Below are 16,001 nucleotides of genomic sequence, written 5' to 3'. Positions count from 1 at the left end.
TCAGTTTGAGCAGGGCCTGCAGCTTGGCTAGGGGCTACCCAGAGTTGTAAAGTAAAAGATGTGTGGTTCTAGAGATGGTTGAGAATGCACCTGTGGGATTTCTTTGATGGTAATAAAGCTGAGGTGGAGGTTGGGTGCATGATGTCATTTCTGAGACCCGCATTTCTGGATTGAGCAAAAACCCAACCAGTACAACCCTGGAGCAACTCTAGGTGAATTACTTATAGGTAATTCACAGCAGACACCTATAGGTTGCTTCAACACGATCCTCATCCATGGGGCACCTAAACAGTCATGCTCAGGGCCTTTTCTAGTCACTGGAGATGGCCCCTCTGGAGCTTCTCTCTGATGGGCCACACTCCGGCCAGCAGACACTGCAGTCCTGGAAAGGGGACTGATCCAGCAGAGAGGGCAGCCCAAGGAACAACTTCTGCCAGCTGGTCTCTTGGCTCTGAAAAAATCTTCAGGGGACTATTCTGTAGCTAGAGCAAAACTGGGGAGCCAGGTCACAGGCTGGAAGGAGAGCCCTGGTTTGTAGGCTAAAGGATGAGATTGCGGGCAGATGCAATGCTCTCGAGGGTGGAGTAGCGTCTGTAACACTTCCAAACAGAAATAGCTTCCCTGGTTGACCCAGAACGCAAAGCAAGGTCACATCTGACTGAAATCAGCTGTGTGGATGTGCTCTAAAAAGCCATCCGTGGGAGGGGAAAGAGGACAGGGAGAGGAAGTGACTTGCTCCAAGCTCGTCCTTCGGCCGGGGTGATGACCTCCTGCACACCCGTTTTGATCTGTTTGGAGGCTTCTGGCCGAGAGAGTGGTGCTGCTTTCACATCGATGTCCAGTGTAAGGCACAACCATTATCCCCATCTTGCAGATGGGGCAAGGCACAAAGAAGTGAAGTGATTCATCCAGGGCTACCCCCACAGGACAGTGGCAGAAGGAGAATAATAATACTAAGAGCTCTGGTGTCCCCAGCTGCCCCCTTTGCTTCTACCAGGCATGTGACTTAAAGGCAAAAAGGCAATAATAATATCTTACGTTGCTCTGGGAAGGTCGAACTTATGACAACTCTGGATATGGAACATGAGGTCTCCTCCATTGAGGTATTCCATCACAAAAAAGAGGTTTTCCTAGAAAAGGAGACAAGATGACAATTAGGGGTGGGGAAGGAGGAGAAAAAATTGCAAAGAAAAAATAAATCAGTCAGAAAGAGGAAGGAAAAGATTACAAATAGGGTTTGGGAAAGAAAGCGGTTTCTTCCCTGATTTCTATTTTTGCTCTTTGTTCTCTAACCTTATACTCACACTTACTACTTTGATTTGGGTAATGAGCATTAGTAAACATTATGAATGCACGCGCTGGTGCCATTGCTTTTTACCAGCAGAGCTCCAGATGCACTGGAAGGGGATCAGTGACCTACAGTGCCTTTGCAGCAGAAGCACAGATCAACAAGCTTCCCGGGTGACTACTGGAAGAAGCGGAAGTAAATCCCGGGTCTCCTGGGTCACAGTCCAGTGTATGATCCATCCAGTGGACAGATCTCAGCCAGGTAGTACCTGCATTCCTGAATGTCTTTATGGACACCTATGGGTCCGACCTTTTGAGTTGCCAGACACATCAGCCAGATGCAGTAAACTGTTTCAGCACGTGCTTGATTTGGAGCCTGGGAGCTACTCTATTAAATGAGGCAGAATTTAACTTGCTAGTGGCAAGACTCATGAACTACTCATGTTTCTGGATATCCATTTGGCACTTCATGTAAGACAAGACCAAAAAAAGATACGGTCCTTGTTCCCAACTGCATGCAACCATTAGCTGCTCTACCAGGGCCATGGAAAACTCTCCTCCTGCTACATAAGGGGGGTGAAGGGATCTCTCTGCATTGAATAAAGAGAACAGATCACCAAAGTTTCCATTCCAATCCTTGATGTACATCACATTGATGCCCTTGCTGCTTTGACAGCCCTAACTTCACCACCAGACCCACACTAAAGCTGAAGATCTTCAGGATATCCTAAAGTTTATGAATATCTTCCCTTTGTTGGCTATTTCCCATCACAATTTTGCTGGAAAAGAGACTTCTTTTCACTTATATTTTTAACAGTTGAAGGAAGATTTTTATCCAGAAGATCTAAATGCAAGCATCTCTGGCAGCAATCCAAGAGCTGGCTATTAAAAAAAAAAAAGTGTTTATTCTTTTCACATAACAGCTGTCTGCTCTAATTTGTGCAATTTCTTTAGCCAGATCCTTTTAATTACTGTACTCTTACTAAATGAAAGCCTGGCTGGAAACCACACCTGTCATCTGACAAGCACAGGGCCAGATCTGGCATCCCAGGGAAAGAATACAAATTTTACCAATAAACCAAATGGGTGTGTTTTTTTTCAGTTTGAACATCTTGTATCTGCAGAGATCTATGTGCGTGAATTAGTTTAAGCAAGTAAGAAGGCCAAATGGACTTGGGCAATTTAAGATACACATGCACAAATCTTGGAAGAAATGTGAGTTAAGGATCCAGTTTAGGAAAGCATCTGAGAAGATGCTTGTTAAAACACACAGGGAGATGACAAGGTTTAGCTAACAACAGACCATGAGAAACTACTGGACACATAAGATACTGCTGAACATGGCAAATAACAGTGTGATAAGATGGCTAAAGTTACATACAATGTTTTGAGGAACAGCTGGGTCTCTCAGATGGCTAAGAAGGAGTTATGTGAGAGATCGGCGAGCTTCACAGACAGCCGAGGGGAATACTGGGGACCTTTTGGGGAGTGCAATGATGCGAGGCAACAGCACCCAGCAAACATATTGGTAAACACCGTGCAAGGCCAAGATGATCTAGGTAATGGTATCAGAAATATCAAAACTGTGTTCAGACGTAGCAAAAGAGGTTGTTTAATTGGGAAAAGGTTGGAGAAAGGGAGGGGTCAAGGTGAATAGGGGAAGAATAAGCATGGGAAAATGGAGGGGGGGGTGGTGTAAAAGAGGCTGGTCACATGTAAGCAGGTTGGTGGTCAGTATGCTTGTCTGAGCCAGCCCCTGCCTAATCACCAGGTATGTGTGTACATTCACACCTTTAGGATACGTGCTCAGCCTTGCTACTGGCAGGACCTGCAAGTGGGAACAGCAGCGGCTTAATCTACTGGAACTGGAAGACTGGAACAGGAGAAACCTCCTGGGTCTTCAAATGCAGCAGATTCAGATTGTAGGCTGGGAAGGAGAAAAACCCTGGGTTCCCCAGGAATTCCACAGAATTCGGTTACACCTTACCACTCATCTTTAAGAGTAAACTGAAGTCCCAGTTTATTCAGCAGAAGATGCAATCACACTCTGCTTGCTCATGGATTTGAGTAACAGCCTAATGCACCCATATAATTGAACTGAGGGCTCTGATAGCATCTTTCTGCCATCTGGCGAAAGAAAAGCTGAAACCTCTCAGACACTTCGGCATCCAAAGAACTCATACCTGTATATGAGTTCAGTCTCTGAACTATCTAAAGATATGAAGCTGAAGACCACAAACCTGACTCAGGCATGATTTCTACTGAAATTCTTGGTCTACCAGGTGCTACCGAGTGGTACATAAATGCTGTTAAAAAGAAAGACAGCATCACTCTGAGTTTTCTGCTTTGAAATTGGAAGTTCCCCTTGCTTTGTATAAAGGTCAATTATCTGGAATTGTCCAAGAAGATAATTTGCTCGAGGTCAGCCCTAAGTAGGTAATTATGAGTAGCAAGATGTAATCAAGCAGTGGAAACTGCAACCAATTATTGTAGACAACTTCCTAAGCTCAAGATCTACGGCACTACAGAACATCCTCGAAAGGGAAGCAGCAAAACCTGTGCTTGAAATCACTGAAAATTCGACAGCGTACTAGAGGTTAAAGGCTTAGAATAGCACAGAAGACGTGCTCTCAGACAGGCTCTGACCTACGCTTCCTCTTGTCCTGGGAAATTTATCTGATGTCTCCTTCTCAAGTGTCTGATAGTGCAAGGCTCTGAAGTCTGTCAGCTTCTAGAGCAGACAGGAGTGGGTAGAGTAAGTATTTCTCAAGAAATGGCGGTAGGGATGGTACCATATGCAGATAGGGCATACTAACGATAGCATGCTCTTAACTCTGTGTTGGCCACAGGTTAGGGGTACTAAGCAAACAAACATGAACGTCTCAGCGATGGCATCTATACAGCTCTGAAAGAGGCTTTGGAAGAGCCTCCCACCTTCTTCCTACACATATGTCTTGCAAACAAACCGTGGTCAGCTTGCAGACCCCCTGCCGTGAGAGTATCCTTGGGTAGCAAACACCCAAGCCAAACTTCTGGTCATGGTTCCAGACTCACATGACAGAAGATAAGCACGCCCGGTCTTAAGACAGAGTCTGGGGCCATCCTTTATAACCACAGAGTTCAAGGAGGACTGGAAAGGCAGTTCCTGCACTTTGCCTTGGGAACTGCCCCAGGATAGTTGAAACTGTCTCAGGAACATCAATACTGGATGCCATCCTTCCTGCAGCAGAGGCAATAGGACTAACCCCGTTGTGGGAGGACTAAGTGCTGTTCCTACAGCAGACAGAATGGTGCTGTACAACACACAGGCACACACAGGAGTGCATCCAGCATGCGAAATAACATGGTGCCCTGATCGGCTCAGTCCCACCGGGTGCTGAAAGACCTGATTTTAGCAAGAACTCAGTTTCTTGTCCTGTCAGTCCCTCAGTGCCCACGCTGAGCTAATATCCTCTCTGCTGGGCCATGTGCTCTCTCTACCTCTCCAGGACATGGCAGGGAAGGAGTTAAACCAACCTGCTTCTGTTCTGCATGCGACTGCTGTGAGAATGAATAGTCACCATCAGGGATGCTTTCCACTTTATAAACAATGAGTATAAAGCAAGCAGCATTTAAATTGGTCTTTTGAAGGTACATCCTATAACGGGCTCTTAAAATCCTCATACCAGCTGGAAGCCCTCCAGAGTACTTTTCTGCGGAGATTTTAAGGTTCTGTTTTCTATGCATTTGAAAGCATTTACCTACATACAAATATACAATTTAACACCATTTACTGGAGAGCAAAATTCTCCTTCCCAGGGCTTCTGAGACATGAATATTGGAACAATTAATGCTGTAGGACTGTGTAGCATTACCCTGATTAGAGCAGTTATCCTAGCAAATGGCTCCATGTGGAGAAGGCTCCTCAGTCCAGACAAAGAGGCTGAACTCCACTGCAATTCCGTTAAATTAGGTTGGTCCTTGCTAAGGGAAAGGTATGACACTATGCAATTCCCACAGTTGATTCCTGTCTCACACTTTCCCATAGCTAAGCCCGGCTCTCGTGGGGCTGCAAAGGAGCAGGATGGTCTCTTTCCTGCCCTGGGACCCCCCTTTTCTTGGCACCGAGGGTTGGTGTGACCTGGGCACAGTGCAGGGGGATGTGGAGAACAGAAGAGGCTGTGATGCTGCACTGCAGAAAAGAGGGTCCTGAACCCAAAGGCTAAGTCTCCAGGATTTAACAGGTGTGTCCAAAGTGCCTATTGGTAACAGTTCCTGGCTCATGCTACCGCTGAACTATTCCTGAGCAGCAGAGTGCGAGTTATCACAGGCTAAAATCATGCCAAAGGAGCACGCTAACAATTCAACAGTCTGGATGCTCATCCAGACCTCGGCCCTATTTTACTTCATAGGCTGCATGGTAACCAAAGGCCTCCTAGCCCTCCTCCACCACATCACCAGTAAATGTCGCAACACACCGTTGCAATCCCATCCGCTGGGAAGGAGACTCGCAAAGCCAATTTGTTACTGATCAAAGCAACAAGAGGTTTAACTTTGTTCTTCGCTCTAAAAAACTTTTTTCCCCTTGTGTAATATCAACCTATCTGCTAGAGATGGCAGCATTTCTTACAGTTGCCAGCCAGTGTGGTCCAGTCCCTGATCTTATGATTTCTTTTTCGTTCTAATCTTCCCACTTTCAGCATCTTTGACTGCATATTAAACCACCAATTTGGGATGCTTAGCTCTGTGGGCCCATCTACTTAGTGAAAAAGCATATGAATAAATATATATATGTATGCGTGTGCATATATATACACACATATATATGCGTGTATATATATATGTATATATGCATATGTATATCAATGTGCTGACATGGCTGGTAACCACTCTCACTTGAATTTTGGTCTCCTAGGACCTTTCCTCGCAGCTCAGAGCAGGCAAAGTATGTCACGCAGTGGTAAAGCTGGGCCCTGCAGGCTGACTTACTATCACCCCTGTTCTGCAAGACAAAGTGGGTTCCCCTATTAGTTTTGGGGGGAATCTTGGCAAGAGACTAATTTTTTTAAGGTTGGATGAAAAATCTCTGAAAATTATGGGATGGAAAAAAAACACCCAAATCAAAAAATCCCCAAACCAAAAACTAAATAAAACCTAAATAAATATCAACTGAAAAATGGGGGAAAAAAGTAATGTTTTTACTTTGAAAAGCCAACATTTTAGGGAAGACGAATATCTGAGCAGCTACACTGCAGCCTTTTAGAAATCCCAGTCTAAGCTGAATATGTTTCGGGCTGATTTTCCTCAGAGCTGGGCAACGGGTAGGCAATGGAAATATGTTTATTTAATATGCCCTCGAAGCCAATTGTCTGTCACTTTAAAAATCCCTGTTGTGAGCTGGCCCCCTCTTTTCCTCGCCAGGATGCTCCACATGCTCACACCACATGGGCTGACACCACCCCACAAGCATCTTTTAAAGACTTTACATTTTGCATGTTATAACCACAGCTGCTCACAAGTTCTCTGGCAGAACCTTGTTGAAATCCCAAAACTCTGCTGAGACGCCGCTACTTCCACTGAACTATGGTGAAATACAGACCAATACTGAATGAGACCTTGCCAGTTTTCCTGCCTGCTGGTTGCAAGAGGAAGCCAAGATTCCCAAAGCCTCCCAGTGCCCTAAGCTTCCCATTTCTCCCTTGGCTTTCCTCTCAGGCTGGCTCAAACATGGCCCACAAGCCCTGAATCAGAAGTTTCCAAAATGACTTATCTCCAACAACAGACCAGGAGGATGGAGATCTAGAAACCTAGAAGCTTCAAGGTCTTATCACCTCCTGCACTGTTGAATGCCAAAGTCTGGGACAGTTTATGCAAGGGATAAAAACCCTCTGCGTTGCCCTGTACCCTCTCCTTTAGCATCCCTGCTTGGTGAACACCAAAAACAGGACACTGGCTAGAAGGATATTTGACTTGATCTCACAGCTTGTGAACAGCACAGTTCAAGATTTCGTTGTGTTTCAGTGGTTCAATGAGTTACAGGTCAAGGCTTGCAACTCCACCTCCTTGCAGGAGGACTTCTGCCACAATGAATCTGCAGTCCCACAGCCATGGCACGGTTAAAGGACTGGGCACAGCCTGGGGAGAGCACACCGGCCTCAGCCAGGGTTCCTCGGAGTGTCTGCAGCACAGCCGGGAAATAGAGCTGAACGACAAATGGGTGCGAAACTCGCACGGGCGAAGCCAACACGCAGTGATTCAGGTGAAATAATTCAGCCCTGTTCCTCTAATGGCAAGACAGAGATATGAGAAAACTGAAATCTCTCCTGGAAAATTTTGCAGGAATTGCAATTTTCCCCTGAGGAGATATTTTGATGAGAATTTCCCCTGGAAATACTCATGGAAAACACTTCAGAGGATTAGGATCTAAGAATTTTTAAATTAAGATCACAGTCCGATTTACAATTCTTTTCTCCCTTCTGCCAATGTAAGAGATTTTAAAGCCAATATAAAGCACATTAAAACAACAGAGCATAGGAAAACGGTTCACCACCAGCACTTTGAAAAGATATTATATGCTAGTATAGCAGAAACGAAATGTTTCTATAATACTTGCTTTTAAATTACAATAAAGATTACTTCCGCTCTGGGTTAAGACAGTCTTCTGTGTTGTTATTTTGTGCTAAAACCCAAAAAGCCTAAGGACTTAATTTGCATTTATGTAAAGGGTGTGAATAAGAACCTGGTCAATGAAGTAAGCAAACAGTTAGAAATAAAAGTGACTCTCAGAAAGAGAAAGCCTACTTTTATCACAGAAGATCAGTGAAATGCAAAAAGAAAAATAAAACATAAGCACTCAAAAGCTAGTCACTCTGGGCATTACTAATGACAGGATTTCACAGAATTATAAACATGTTTTTCCTTCTCTTTAACAAAACAGTGACCCTTTAATAAAACAGAATTGGTTTTTGTGGTTGTTTTTAAAATTCACACCACATAATTGTGTCAGTTGAATATCCGGATGCAAAGATGACTGCAATAAAATACAAGAGTCAACTTCAAAAACAGATTTGGAAAAGAAAACCCATGCATTTGAATTTATTCTAATGTAGCAAAACATGACAAGTGTTCTGAGTTTCAAAAGTACCGATCACTCAGCCTCCGTAGGAATGAAAGGGAGCGTTAGGTGCCAGGCGTCTACGAAAATCTGTCTGAGGGCTGTCAAGCTTTATATATTTGAGCATTCGCTGATTATCTGGGTTGAGGCCAGGGAGAAACTCAACCCACAATTTACAGCATTGTCAGCAGGTTATATGACTTTTCTCTCTGGAGACATGGGGAACTTAGGTTCTTGCTTCAGTGTAGGAATATTCCTGTTTCTGCTGTCCTTTACAGAGGCACTCCGTACCCGAGGCAGCTCAGAAACTTTGAAGGTCAAAGCATCAGGGATTCAGAAAGGCACTGACACATACATTTCTGTTTGAAAGTACTTACTTGTCCAGTAAACCCCCCCCCCAAAAAAAAACCCAAACCAACAACCCACACACCTTTCCAATATTAAAGCCCAGAGAGGGACTGGCTTCTAACATGATTACTCCAAAAGATATTATGATTGAACCTTGCTCTCCACTGAGCTGCGAAAGACTGTCCATGGCTTGTCAAAGCTCTCCTGCTCTGCGCGATGTTCACGCGTTGAGTGATCACCGCCCGCCTTGCAAAGGTCAGAGGAGAAAATCATAAGCTAGAAATCAATCACAACCCAGAGCATCTTTGGCCTAGACAGACACTCTCCAGCTTCTATATTTGTGAACTGGAGGGCAAAATAGAGTGACTAAATAACTTTAATGTGATAACACTGACTTGGGAGGAGACGGATGGAGATTTTTTCTATATGACAAGAGGGCAATATCTTGACATTGCCCAGAAGACAGAGCAGGAAAAGATCCCTTGGGTGTTTTAGTGTGGCACCCGTGAATTTTTCAGTCACTCACTCCTGTTCCACCCTGCAGGGTTTCCTTGCTTCAGCCACAGCTGGAAGCATGGTCTCCCCAAAACAGTCAGTAAATCACATCTGGCTCATGGCTTGACTCCATTTCATCTGTCACCTTTTCTGCTGTCATCTCCAGAGGGAAGTGGACACTTGTATGCATGCACAGCCTGAAACCAGAGCTGTATACTGCCACTGCTGCATCCATGCTGCCTGGCAAAATCCCCAAATCGACCTCCAGCTTCCAAGCCAAAGTTGGACCAGGCTGGACCACAGCATGTTGCTGCATGCAAGGATTGTGCACCAGCTATTGGCACCAGCCAGCATCCGCTTGGGCATCTGGACTTACACTCAACACAATCAGCTCTCCCTGGAGGATAAGCCCCCTCATAGAGCTGTGACTGCTATGAATATTTTGTCTTTTTAAATAAAGTCTTGATTTTCTTTGCTTTTGGAGTCAGGTCTATACTTTACTCTAAAATCTAGGAAAGAAAGGAATTAATTCCTTTCCTCTGGGCAAGGATCCATTCCCAGGATGTGCTGTCCTCCTCACTGACAGTCCCAAAGGGGTTAAACACTAATGCCTGGGCTTAGTGTCACACTGCCTACAGCAGTTCCCAGACATTCCCCGGCATACATTTAATCCCCTGTCTTTAAACAGGTGCCCTGTCTCACAGACTACCGGGGGAAACAGCAGACACTATATTTGTTTCTCATGACCCTGCAGAAGACACAAGCCCTCTTGCTGAGCAGGTGCTAACCTCATGCTAAGCAGTGCTTTGTGACATTAAATCCTGGAACTGAGCAGGGATGGGAAGCCTCCTCAATGAAGCCCTGAACAAGCAGTCTAGTGAGAGTGATGCAGATATAAATTTGAGCTCTGGAGGAGCAAACATCTCTCAGGAGTGGTTTGGGTCAGCTAGAACAGAGGGATAGACAAGAGAATCTCTCCAAGTTCCTCCATCCTTTTTCTTTTTTTTTTAAAGCCTGTGCATGTGTTCTGGAGTTAAGAAGATTGGCTGCGGCTGTAGAAAAGTATCTGAAAAATGAATCGGTCCATGGTTCACGGCCATTAGGGACAGACAGATTTAAACATTATTTAAACAATACTTCAATTTTGGTTTGGAGTCTTAAGAGAGATTTCAGGTGAAGATGTTTTGTACTGGCCCTCTGAACTGCAGCCCTCATTGCCACTGGTCCTAGGCGAATTAGGAAGAGTCTGATGCAATTCAACAGCTAGGCTGGGGGCAAAGAAGATTCCCCAAGGGAATGACAGCATGTTTATTCTCCATAACAAGGCACTGACCAGAGCTTCTTGAGCTCGCTATGACTCAGGCTAGTCGCTGCAGTATAACGCTGCTTCATGGCCTGAGTTGTCTGCATGACACTGGTGTGGGCAGATCTGCACCCTGGCTGTGGATGTGGCCTTTGCACATCCTCGGCCTTGGGCATCAGGCCTCTGATTTTAATAGTGGCTCTCTGCATAGATGCCTTATTCAGTCTTGCATACCATTCTTGTCAAATTGCCCCTCTGAATAAATGTGGGGAGGGAAGATGAAACTTCTGGAGCCACCTGAATAACCCTTCCCTTAGCATCACTTAGCATCGAAGCTAGTCCCTCGTATTTAGCAGACCTAAGCACAATCTCAGCATATTGGCCTGCGTAGGGAGCAGAAAACGCCTCGTCTTACCTTGGTCTGGAACGTACAGAAGACGTGAGTCAGGAATGGGTGTTCCCAAGCTAAGGAGAGGACTCTCTTCTCCACCATCGTACATTCAACATCGTCATCCATCAACACCACGTCCTTCTTCAGGGCTTTCACAGCGAAGTACTGGTCTGTGTTCTTCAGCTCGGCAAGGAACACCTAGGATGGAAACGACCTTTCAGAAAGACCAACGCTCTTCTCTCAGACTGTGTATGCAGCCGTGGGAGGATGGGAGCTGAGCAAGATGGGCTGAAACGCAGCACTGAGCGGAAAATTTTGCATGGGAGAATGGCTCTGGGGAATTCACAAGACTAGTCCTTGGACAAGCTGAGGTTTAAGACCTGATTCTGTCTTTAAGTCTTTGTAGCCTTTGAGTTTGTTCCCTGCACCCAGAATGGTGCTATGAAGCTAAACCCAGGAAGAGATGAGAAGGGTTTGGTGATTATGACAGCAGGTGTCACATGCCCATATGGACAGAACATGTCAGAGCCAGACACTTCTGACAACAGAAACCATTTTAATGCAAATACTCATAAGAAACATTTCCTGTTTTTTGACTTTAAATAACAAATCATAGAATATTGCTTTGTCAACACCATGTGAAATGCAAATACCCCACAGCAGATCCTCAGCAGGTGTAAACTGATGTCCACCAGTAATTAGACTGATTTACATCAGATGTGCTTTCTCACAGTTAACAAGAGGCCTGAACAGACAGCCTGGGTCCCCTGTGCTTCTGCAGGACATCTTCTCTGAGAAGAGCAAAATACATTTCAAGCACTAATAAACCATGTCCCAGAGGAGCTAAGACTACTTCTATCTATTTTTACAGGCAGGGAAACTGAGGCACAGAGGAGCATAGCATTTGCTTGAGGCCTTAAAGTAAAGTAGTTTCTGCGCTGAAAGGCAGTGTCAGCCCTGATCTTTACTCTAACAGCCTGTTGACACTGATTCCCATAGACTGAACAAATATTTAAGACTCATCAGAGAGGACTTTGGAGTTCTTTACCAGATACTATTTACTAAGTAAGTTCAGACATGTTGTAACCCTGGCAAAAGTTTTATCTATCCTTTTCACTATTGCTGTATTTCACTCCATAGCACTAGACTGAACCTAAAGCCTCCCTCTGTCTCTACAGTGAATGGCCAGAAATGCTAACACTGCTGATGCTAGAGAGACCCTTTGGTACCCCCATTTCTGTGTCAGCACTGCTCTCCTGGTGAAATGGGGGAATGTGACACAGGTGTGATTTGTTCTGTGCCCTTCTGTACCTTGCACAGGTAGGCAGGGCTACACCTTATGCAGAGAGGGCTTCCTTGCAGGTCTGACCCTGAACTTCCCTGGTTCATTCAGAGCTGGGGAGATCCCTCAGGCGTGGAGATCTGAATACCTTCCCGCCTCTCTATGGGGAAGTGAATCTGACTCCAAGCAAATGAGAACACCAGGAGGGAAACCTACACAGGAAACTTGTGGGTGAGGTATTCTGCAAAAGGGGCCTGAACTAAAACCGTTCTCTTCACATCTACATGGTGCACTGCAGAGAAGTGCAGAGGCATGTGAGCTTGGAGAGTCCACGTTAGCACAGGGGCCTGAAGCAAAGTACAGAATCTCCATTCTTGGAGGTGTTCAAGACTTGACTAGACAATCCCATGAGCAATCTGACCTAACTGGACCTGTCTGAGTAGGAAGTTGGACTAGAGGACCTCCAGAGGTCCCTTCCAAACCATATGTTTCTATGATTGTACCACATTCATGTTCTTGAGCCCGGTTTAGCCCGAGCTGTGGAGTTTGGGGTATTCTGGACTAGCCCAGCTCAGGTGTCTGAGCTCTGCTTCCCATGTAAAGCATAGGCATACCAAGTGTTTTCAAGTGTGGAAAGCCAAGGCAGCAAATACACATTCTCTTTCCTGGCTATAAAAACACAATAGTGATTTCCTCTGAAATCACTTCATGCAGCTCTGCATTGGCACTAAATAACAGTCCCCTTCCAGGGGACATCTGCAAGAAGAAGGAACAGGCAATCATTCATCAAGATTAATGAATCCACTGAAAACAGGTGGTTCTTGTTTCAAAAGCACAAATTCTTGGCTGTTGTAAAGTTAGCTTTATGCTCCAGCACAGCTCAGAGCTGGGAAAGAGCAGCTCAGTGCTCCCAGCTAGGCCCTGCTGCCCTGGAAAGAGGGGAGGTGATCCATGCTAGCCTTTTTAGCTAAGACTTCTGCCTCCCTGGGAACTTGCTCAGTGATGCTGGCTGGTGTAGTGTGGGGGTGGACAGCACAGAGATCTTTCCCACCAGCTTCCGGCGGCTGCCCAGGCCACATGAACCTGCACGAAAGGGGAAGTAGCAGCGTTAGCTGCTTTCCCCTCCTGTCATGGTTACTTATGACACAGCAGCTAATGGGGCAGAGGGAAAGACAAGGAGGATCTTCGTCTTATGCAAGGACAAGACTGGGTTCAAGACTGAGCCTTGCAAGAACAAGGGTTCTCTGAGGGCCTAGCGATGTTATTCCAAAGTGACCTCCAATCCTCATGCTATTTAACACTGTTCAGCCCGTCTTTGGATTGAGGTCGGAAAGAGAAGAGCAATGTTAAACTTCTAACGAGTCAATACCACTAAATTGACTTTTAACAAGTCAGTAAGTCATAAATGAGGTGTTTCCGTCCTGTAACAGGTGATGTGCACAGACCTACGAAGTAGCATCCCAGCCCCCTTATGCTTACCTTGCCAAAACTTCCCTTCCCCAGCATCTTGTGTAGGACAAAATCTTCAATGGTTAATTTTAGCTGCACTTGCTGCTCCTGGGGCTGTTCTCCTCCTGAGTCTGGCTCTATTAGAGGCTCTCCCTTTGTTGTGCCCTCCACTGGAGTCTCCCAGGAGATGCCCTGTGGTTCTGCAACACACATCAAAGCATTGAAAACAAACCCCTGGAAATAAGAAAATCCCCAGAACACTGACAGCTGTTTTGCTTAAAATTTAAAAATGTCTTTTCACATGAATGGAAATGTGGTGGCCACATCTAGTGGATGGATTGGCTCTGCTCCCACACTGCCTTCTCTCTAGAGGAAATTTTACTTCAGTGCAACTCCACCTTCTTCAGTGGCATTACTCCCACTTTACAAACTCCCTCATCTGTCACTTTGTTCCATGGCAGCAAAACAAGATCAAACCCCTCATTTCTGACCACCTGTGTTCTTCAGTCCTCCTTGTTGGTTGTCATTAAGATGTGGTCCCATGTTTTCTATGGCTGCTTCAAGAGTCTTGGCAAAACTAGAGTGTGAAACAGTAAATACTACTGGGATAGTAAATACTAATTTTTTACACCTCAATCCCTCACTCACCTTCCTGAACCTCCACTCTTGTAGCACAGAGGGTGGTAACACCTAGATCAGCCCTTGGGTGAGTAATGTGGGGATCTGTCGATGATTTTCAAAGGGACTGGATGCTATTTATGTCTTTGAAAGACTTCCCCCTTTTAAATCGTCTGTGTGTTCAGACGTGCAGACTTTATGCTACAGGGGAGTTGAACATACTATTAATGTACTCAGTGCATCAGCCACTGTCACCTGCAGGGACACTTATAATGCTGCATATAAATACAACTGGAGAGGAAAAGAGGGGAGAAGAAAATAGGGAAGAATCCTTGAAATCAAAATTATGAAGCTGAACTTCTTGGACAAGGACACCAATGGATAGCAGAGAAGGACTGCCAACAGAAAAAGTATGTAGAAGTACAGAAATTATGCCTTCGAAAACCTAGTAATGCAAATAACTAACTATTTTAATTATAGAAAAATTAAGAATTTCATGATGGGCTTGTGTCTCTAAAGAAGACAAGGGTCTACAGCTTTAGAGACACTAATTACTGAAACCACTAGCACTGTAATTAGCACTGAGCCGTGGTGTGAACCCCACCCCCAACAATCTGAAATCAGAAAGGGAATTGAGACAGTGGTGATCAAAAAGACTCCCAACTTCCCATTTTGAGCTTGGTTTACCAAAAGTTACAGCCTGCAAATCCCAGGAGAGAAATAAGCACATTATTGCCAGTAGAGGTACTCGGTGTGCTGAGGTACTGGATCAGAAAGAGATTTTAGGATAAGACATTATTAGTTGGATGAGTGGTGGTTGGTGTCTAGATGGGATGGCAGAGGGAAGTGCAGGCCTATAGAGAAGTAAAGAACTGGGCTGAGACCTGGGGTATCTGCCGTGCCCAAGTGACGTGGCTGAGAAGAGTTGTAGATGTTCTGGGATAAGAAGGGATATGTCTTGCTCTAGACTGGAAAGATGCATAAAAGATTCATTGGTTAATAAAATCCCCACTCTTGTTGCCTTCACCTAACCACATAAAACCAAAAATTTAACAAAGCCTGCAGTCCCAAACCACTAGGCAAAACTACCTTTTTTTCCTGTTGTAGATGCTGGCACTGCCTGAAGCTGCGTTACCTCCTTCACAAGAACGGGGAAGCCAATTTCAAGAGGTCCATCCCTGGAGATCTGTTCAGTGTCACGCTGACAGCGAGCCTGGATTACAGAAAACAGTGAAAGACTTTTGAGCCAAATGTGCTTATGGATGCTGCTGCCTCTTCTGTGTCTGTTGGCCCAGGAAGAGTGTGACCATCACACAGGCCCAGATCTAGAAGTCTTTATTTATGATCATCTCTATATTTAATGGTCAGGGGTTTGTAACCCTAAAGGAACCCACAGTCTTCAGTGAGGCAAGGAGGCTTCTTATATGGTGATGTCAACAGACTTCTGTTAATTTTGCATGGGGGTAGTTATCCACACAAAGTGCATTTTAATTAACATCTTCCTTCCTAGTAGTAGGTTTCACTTGGAAGTGAAACCTGGAAAAATACTAGAGGCTGGAACACGCTGCAGTCTCACCCTTGTACACTGTCTGGATGTGACTCCGAGGAACTCCTTGTCCCAAAATGTTGCGGAGGGTAAAAGTTTATCTGGTTTCAAGCATGATGAGACAAAAGCATGTAAGATAAATCTACTGAGGGCTACTAAACACAAAGACTTCACCTATGGCTCAAGAAG

At 45.1% G+C, this 16,001-nt stretch overlaps 1 protein-coding gene across 1 annotated transcript in view; it reads right to left on the bottom strand.

Moving 5' to 3' along the window:
• PRKCQ (protein kinase C theta) overlaps window positions 1-16,001 on the bottom strand; it is a 48,317-nt gene that overhangs the window by 16,800 nt on the left and 15,516 nt on the right. The window contains exons 11-14 of the mRNA XM_013943235.2: window positions 15,356-15,479; window positions 13,679-13,848; window positions 10,942-11,115; window positions 1,039-1,130 (exon numbers count right to left, since the gene is read on the bottom strand). Coding sequence (XP_013798689.1) covers window positions 1,039-1,130; window positions 10,942-11,115; window positions 13,679-13,848; window positions 15,356-15,479 — 560 coding nt within the window. The remainder of the gene's footprint in view (window positions 1-1,038; window positions 1,131-10,941; window positions 11,116-13,678; window positions 13,849-15,355; window positions 15,480-16,001) is intronic.

The sequence above is a fragment of the Apteryx mantelli genome, chromosome 1 (assembly GCF_036417845.1).
Source record: "Apteryx mantelli isolate bAptMan1 chromosome 1, bAptMan1.hap1, whole genome shotgun sequence".
NCBI lineage: Eukaryota > Metazoa > Chordata > Aves > Apterygiformes > Apterygidae > Apteryx > Apteryx mantelli.
This window is presented reverse-complemented; position numbering and strand designations above follow the sequence as displayed.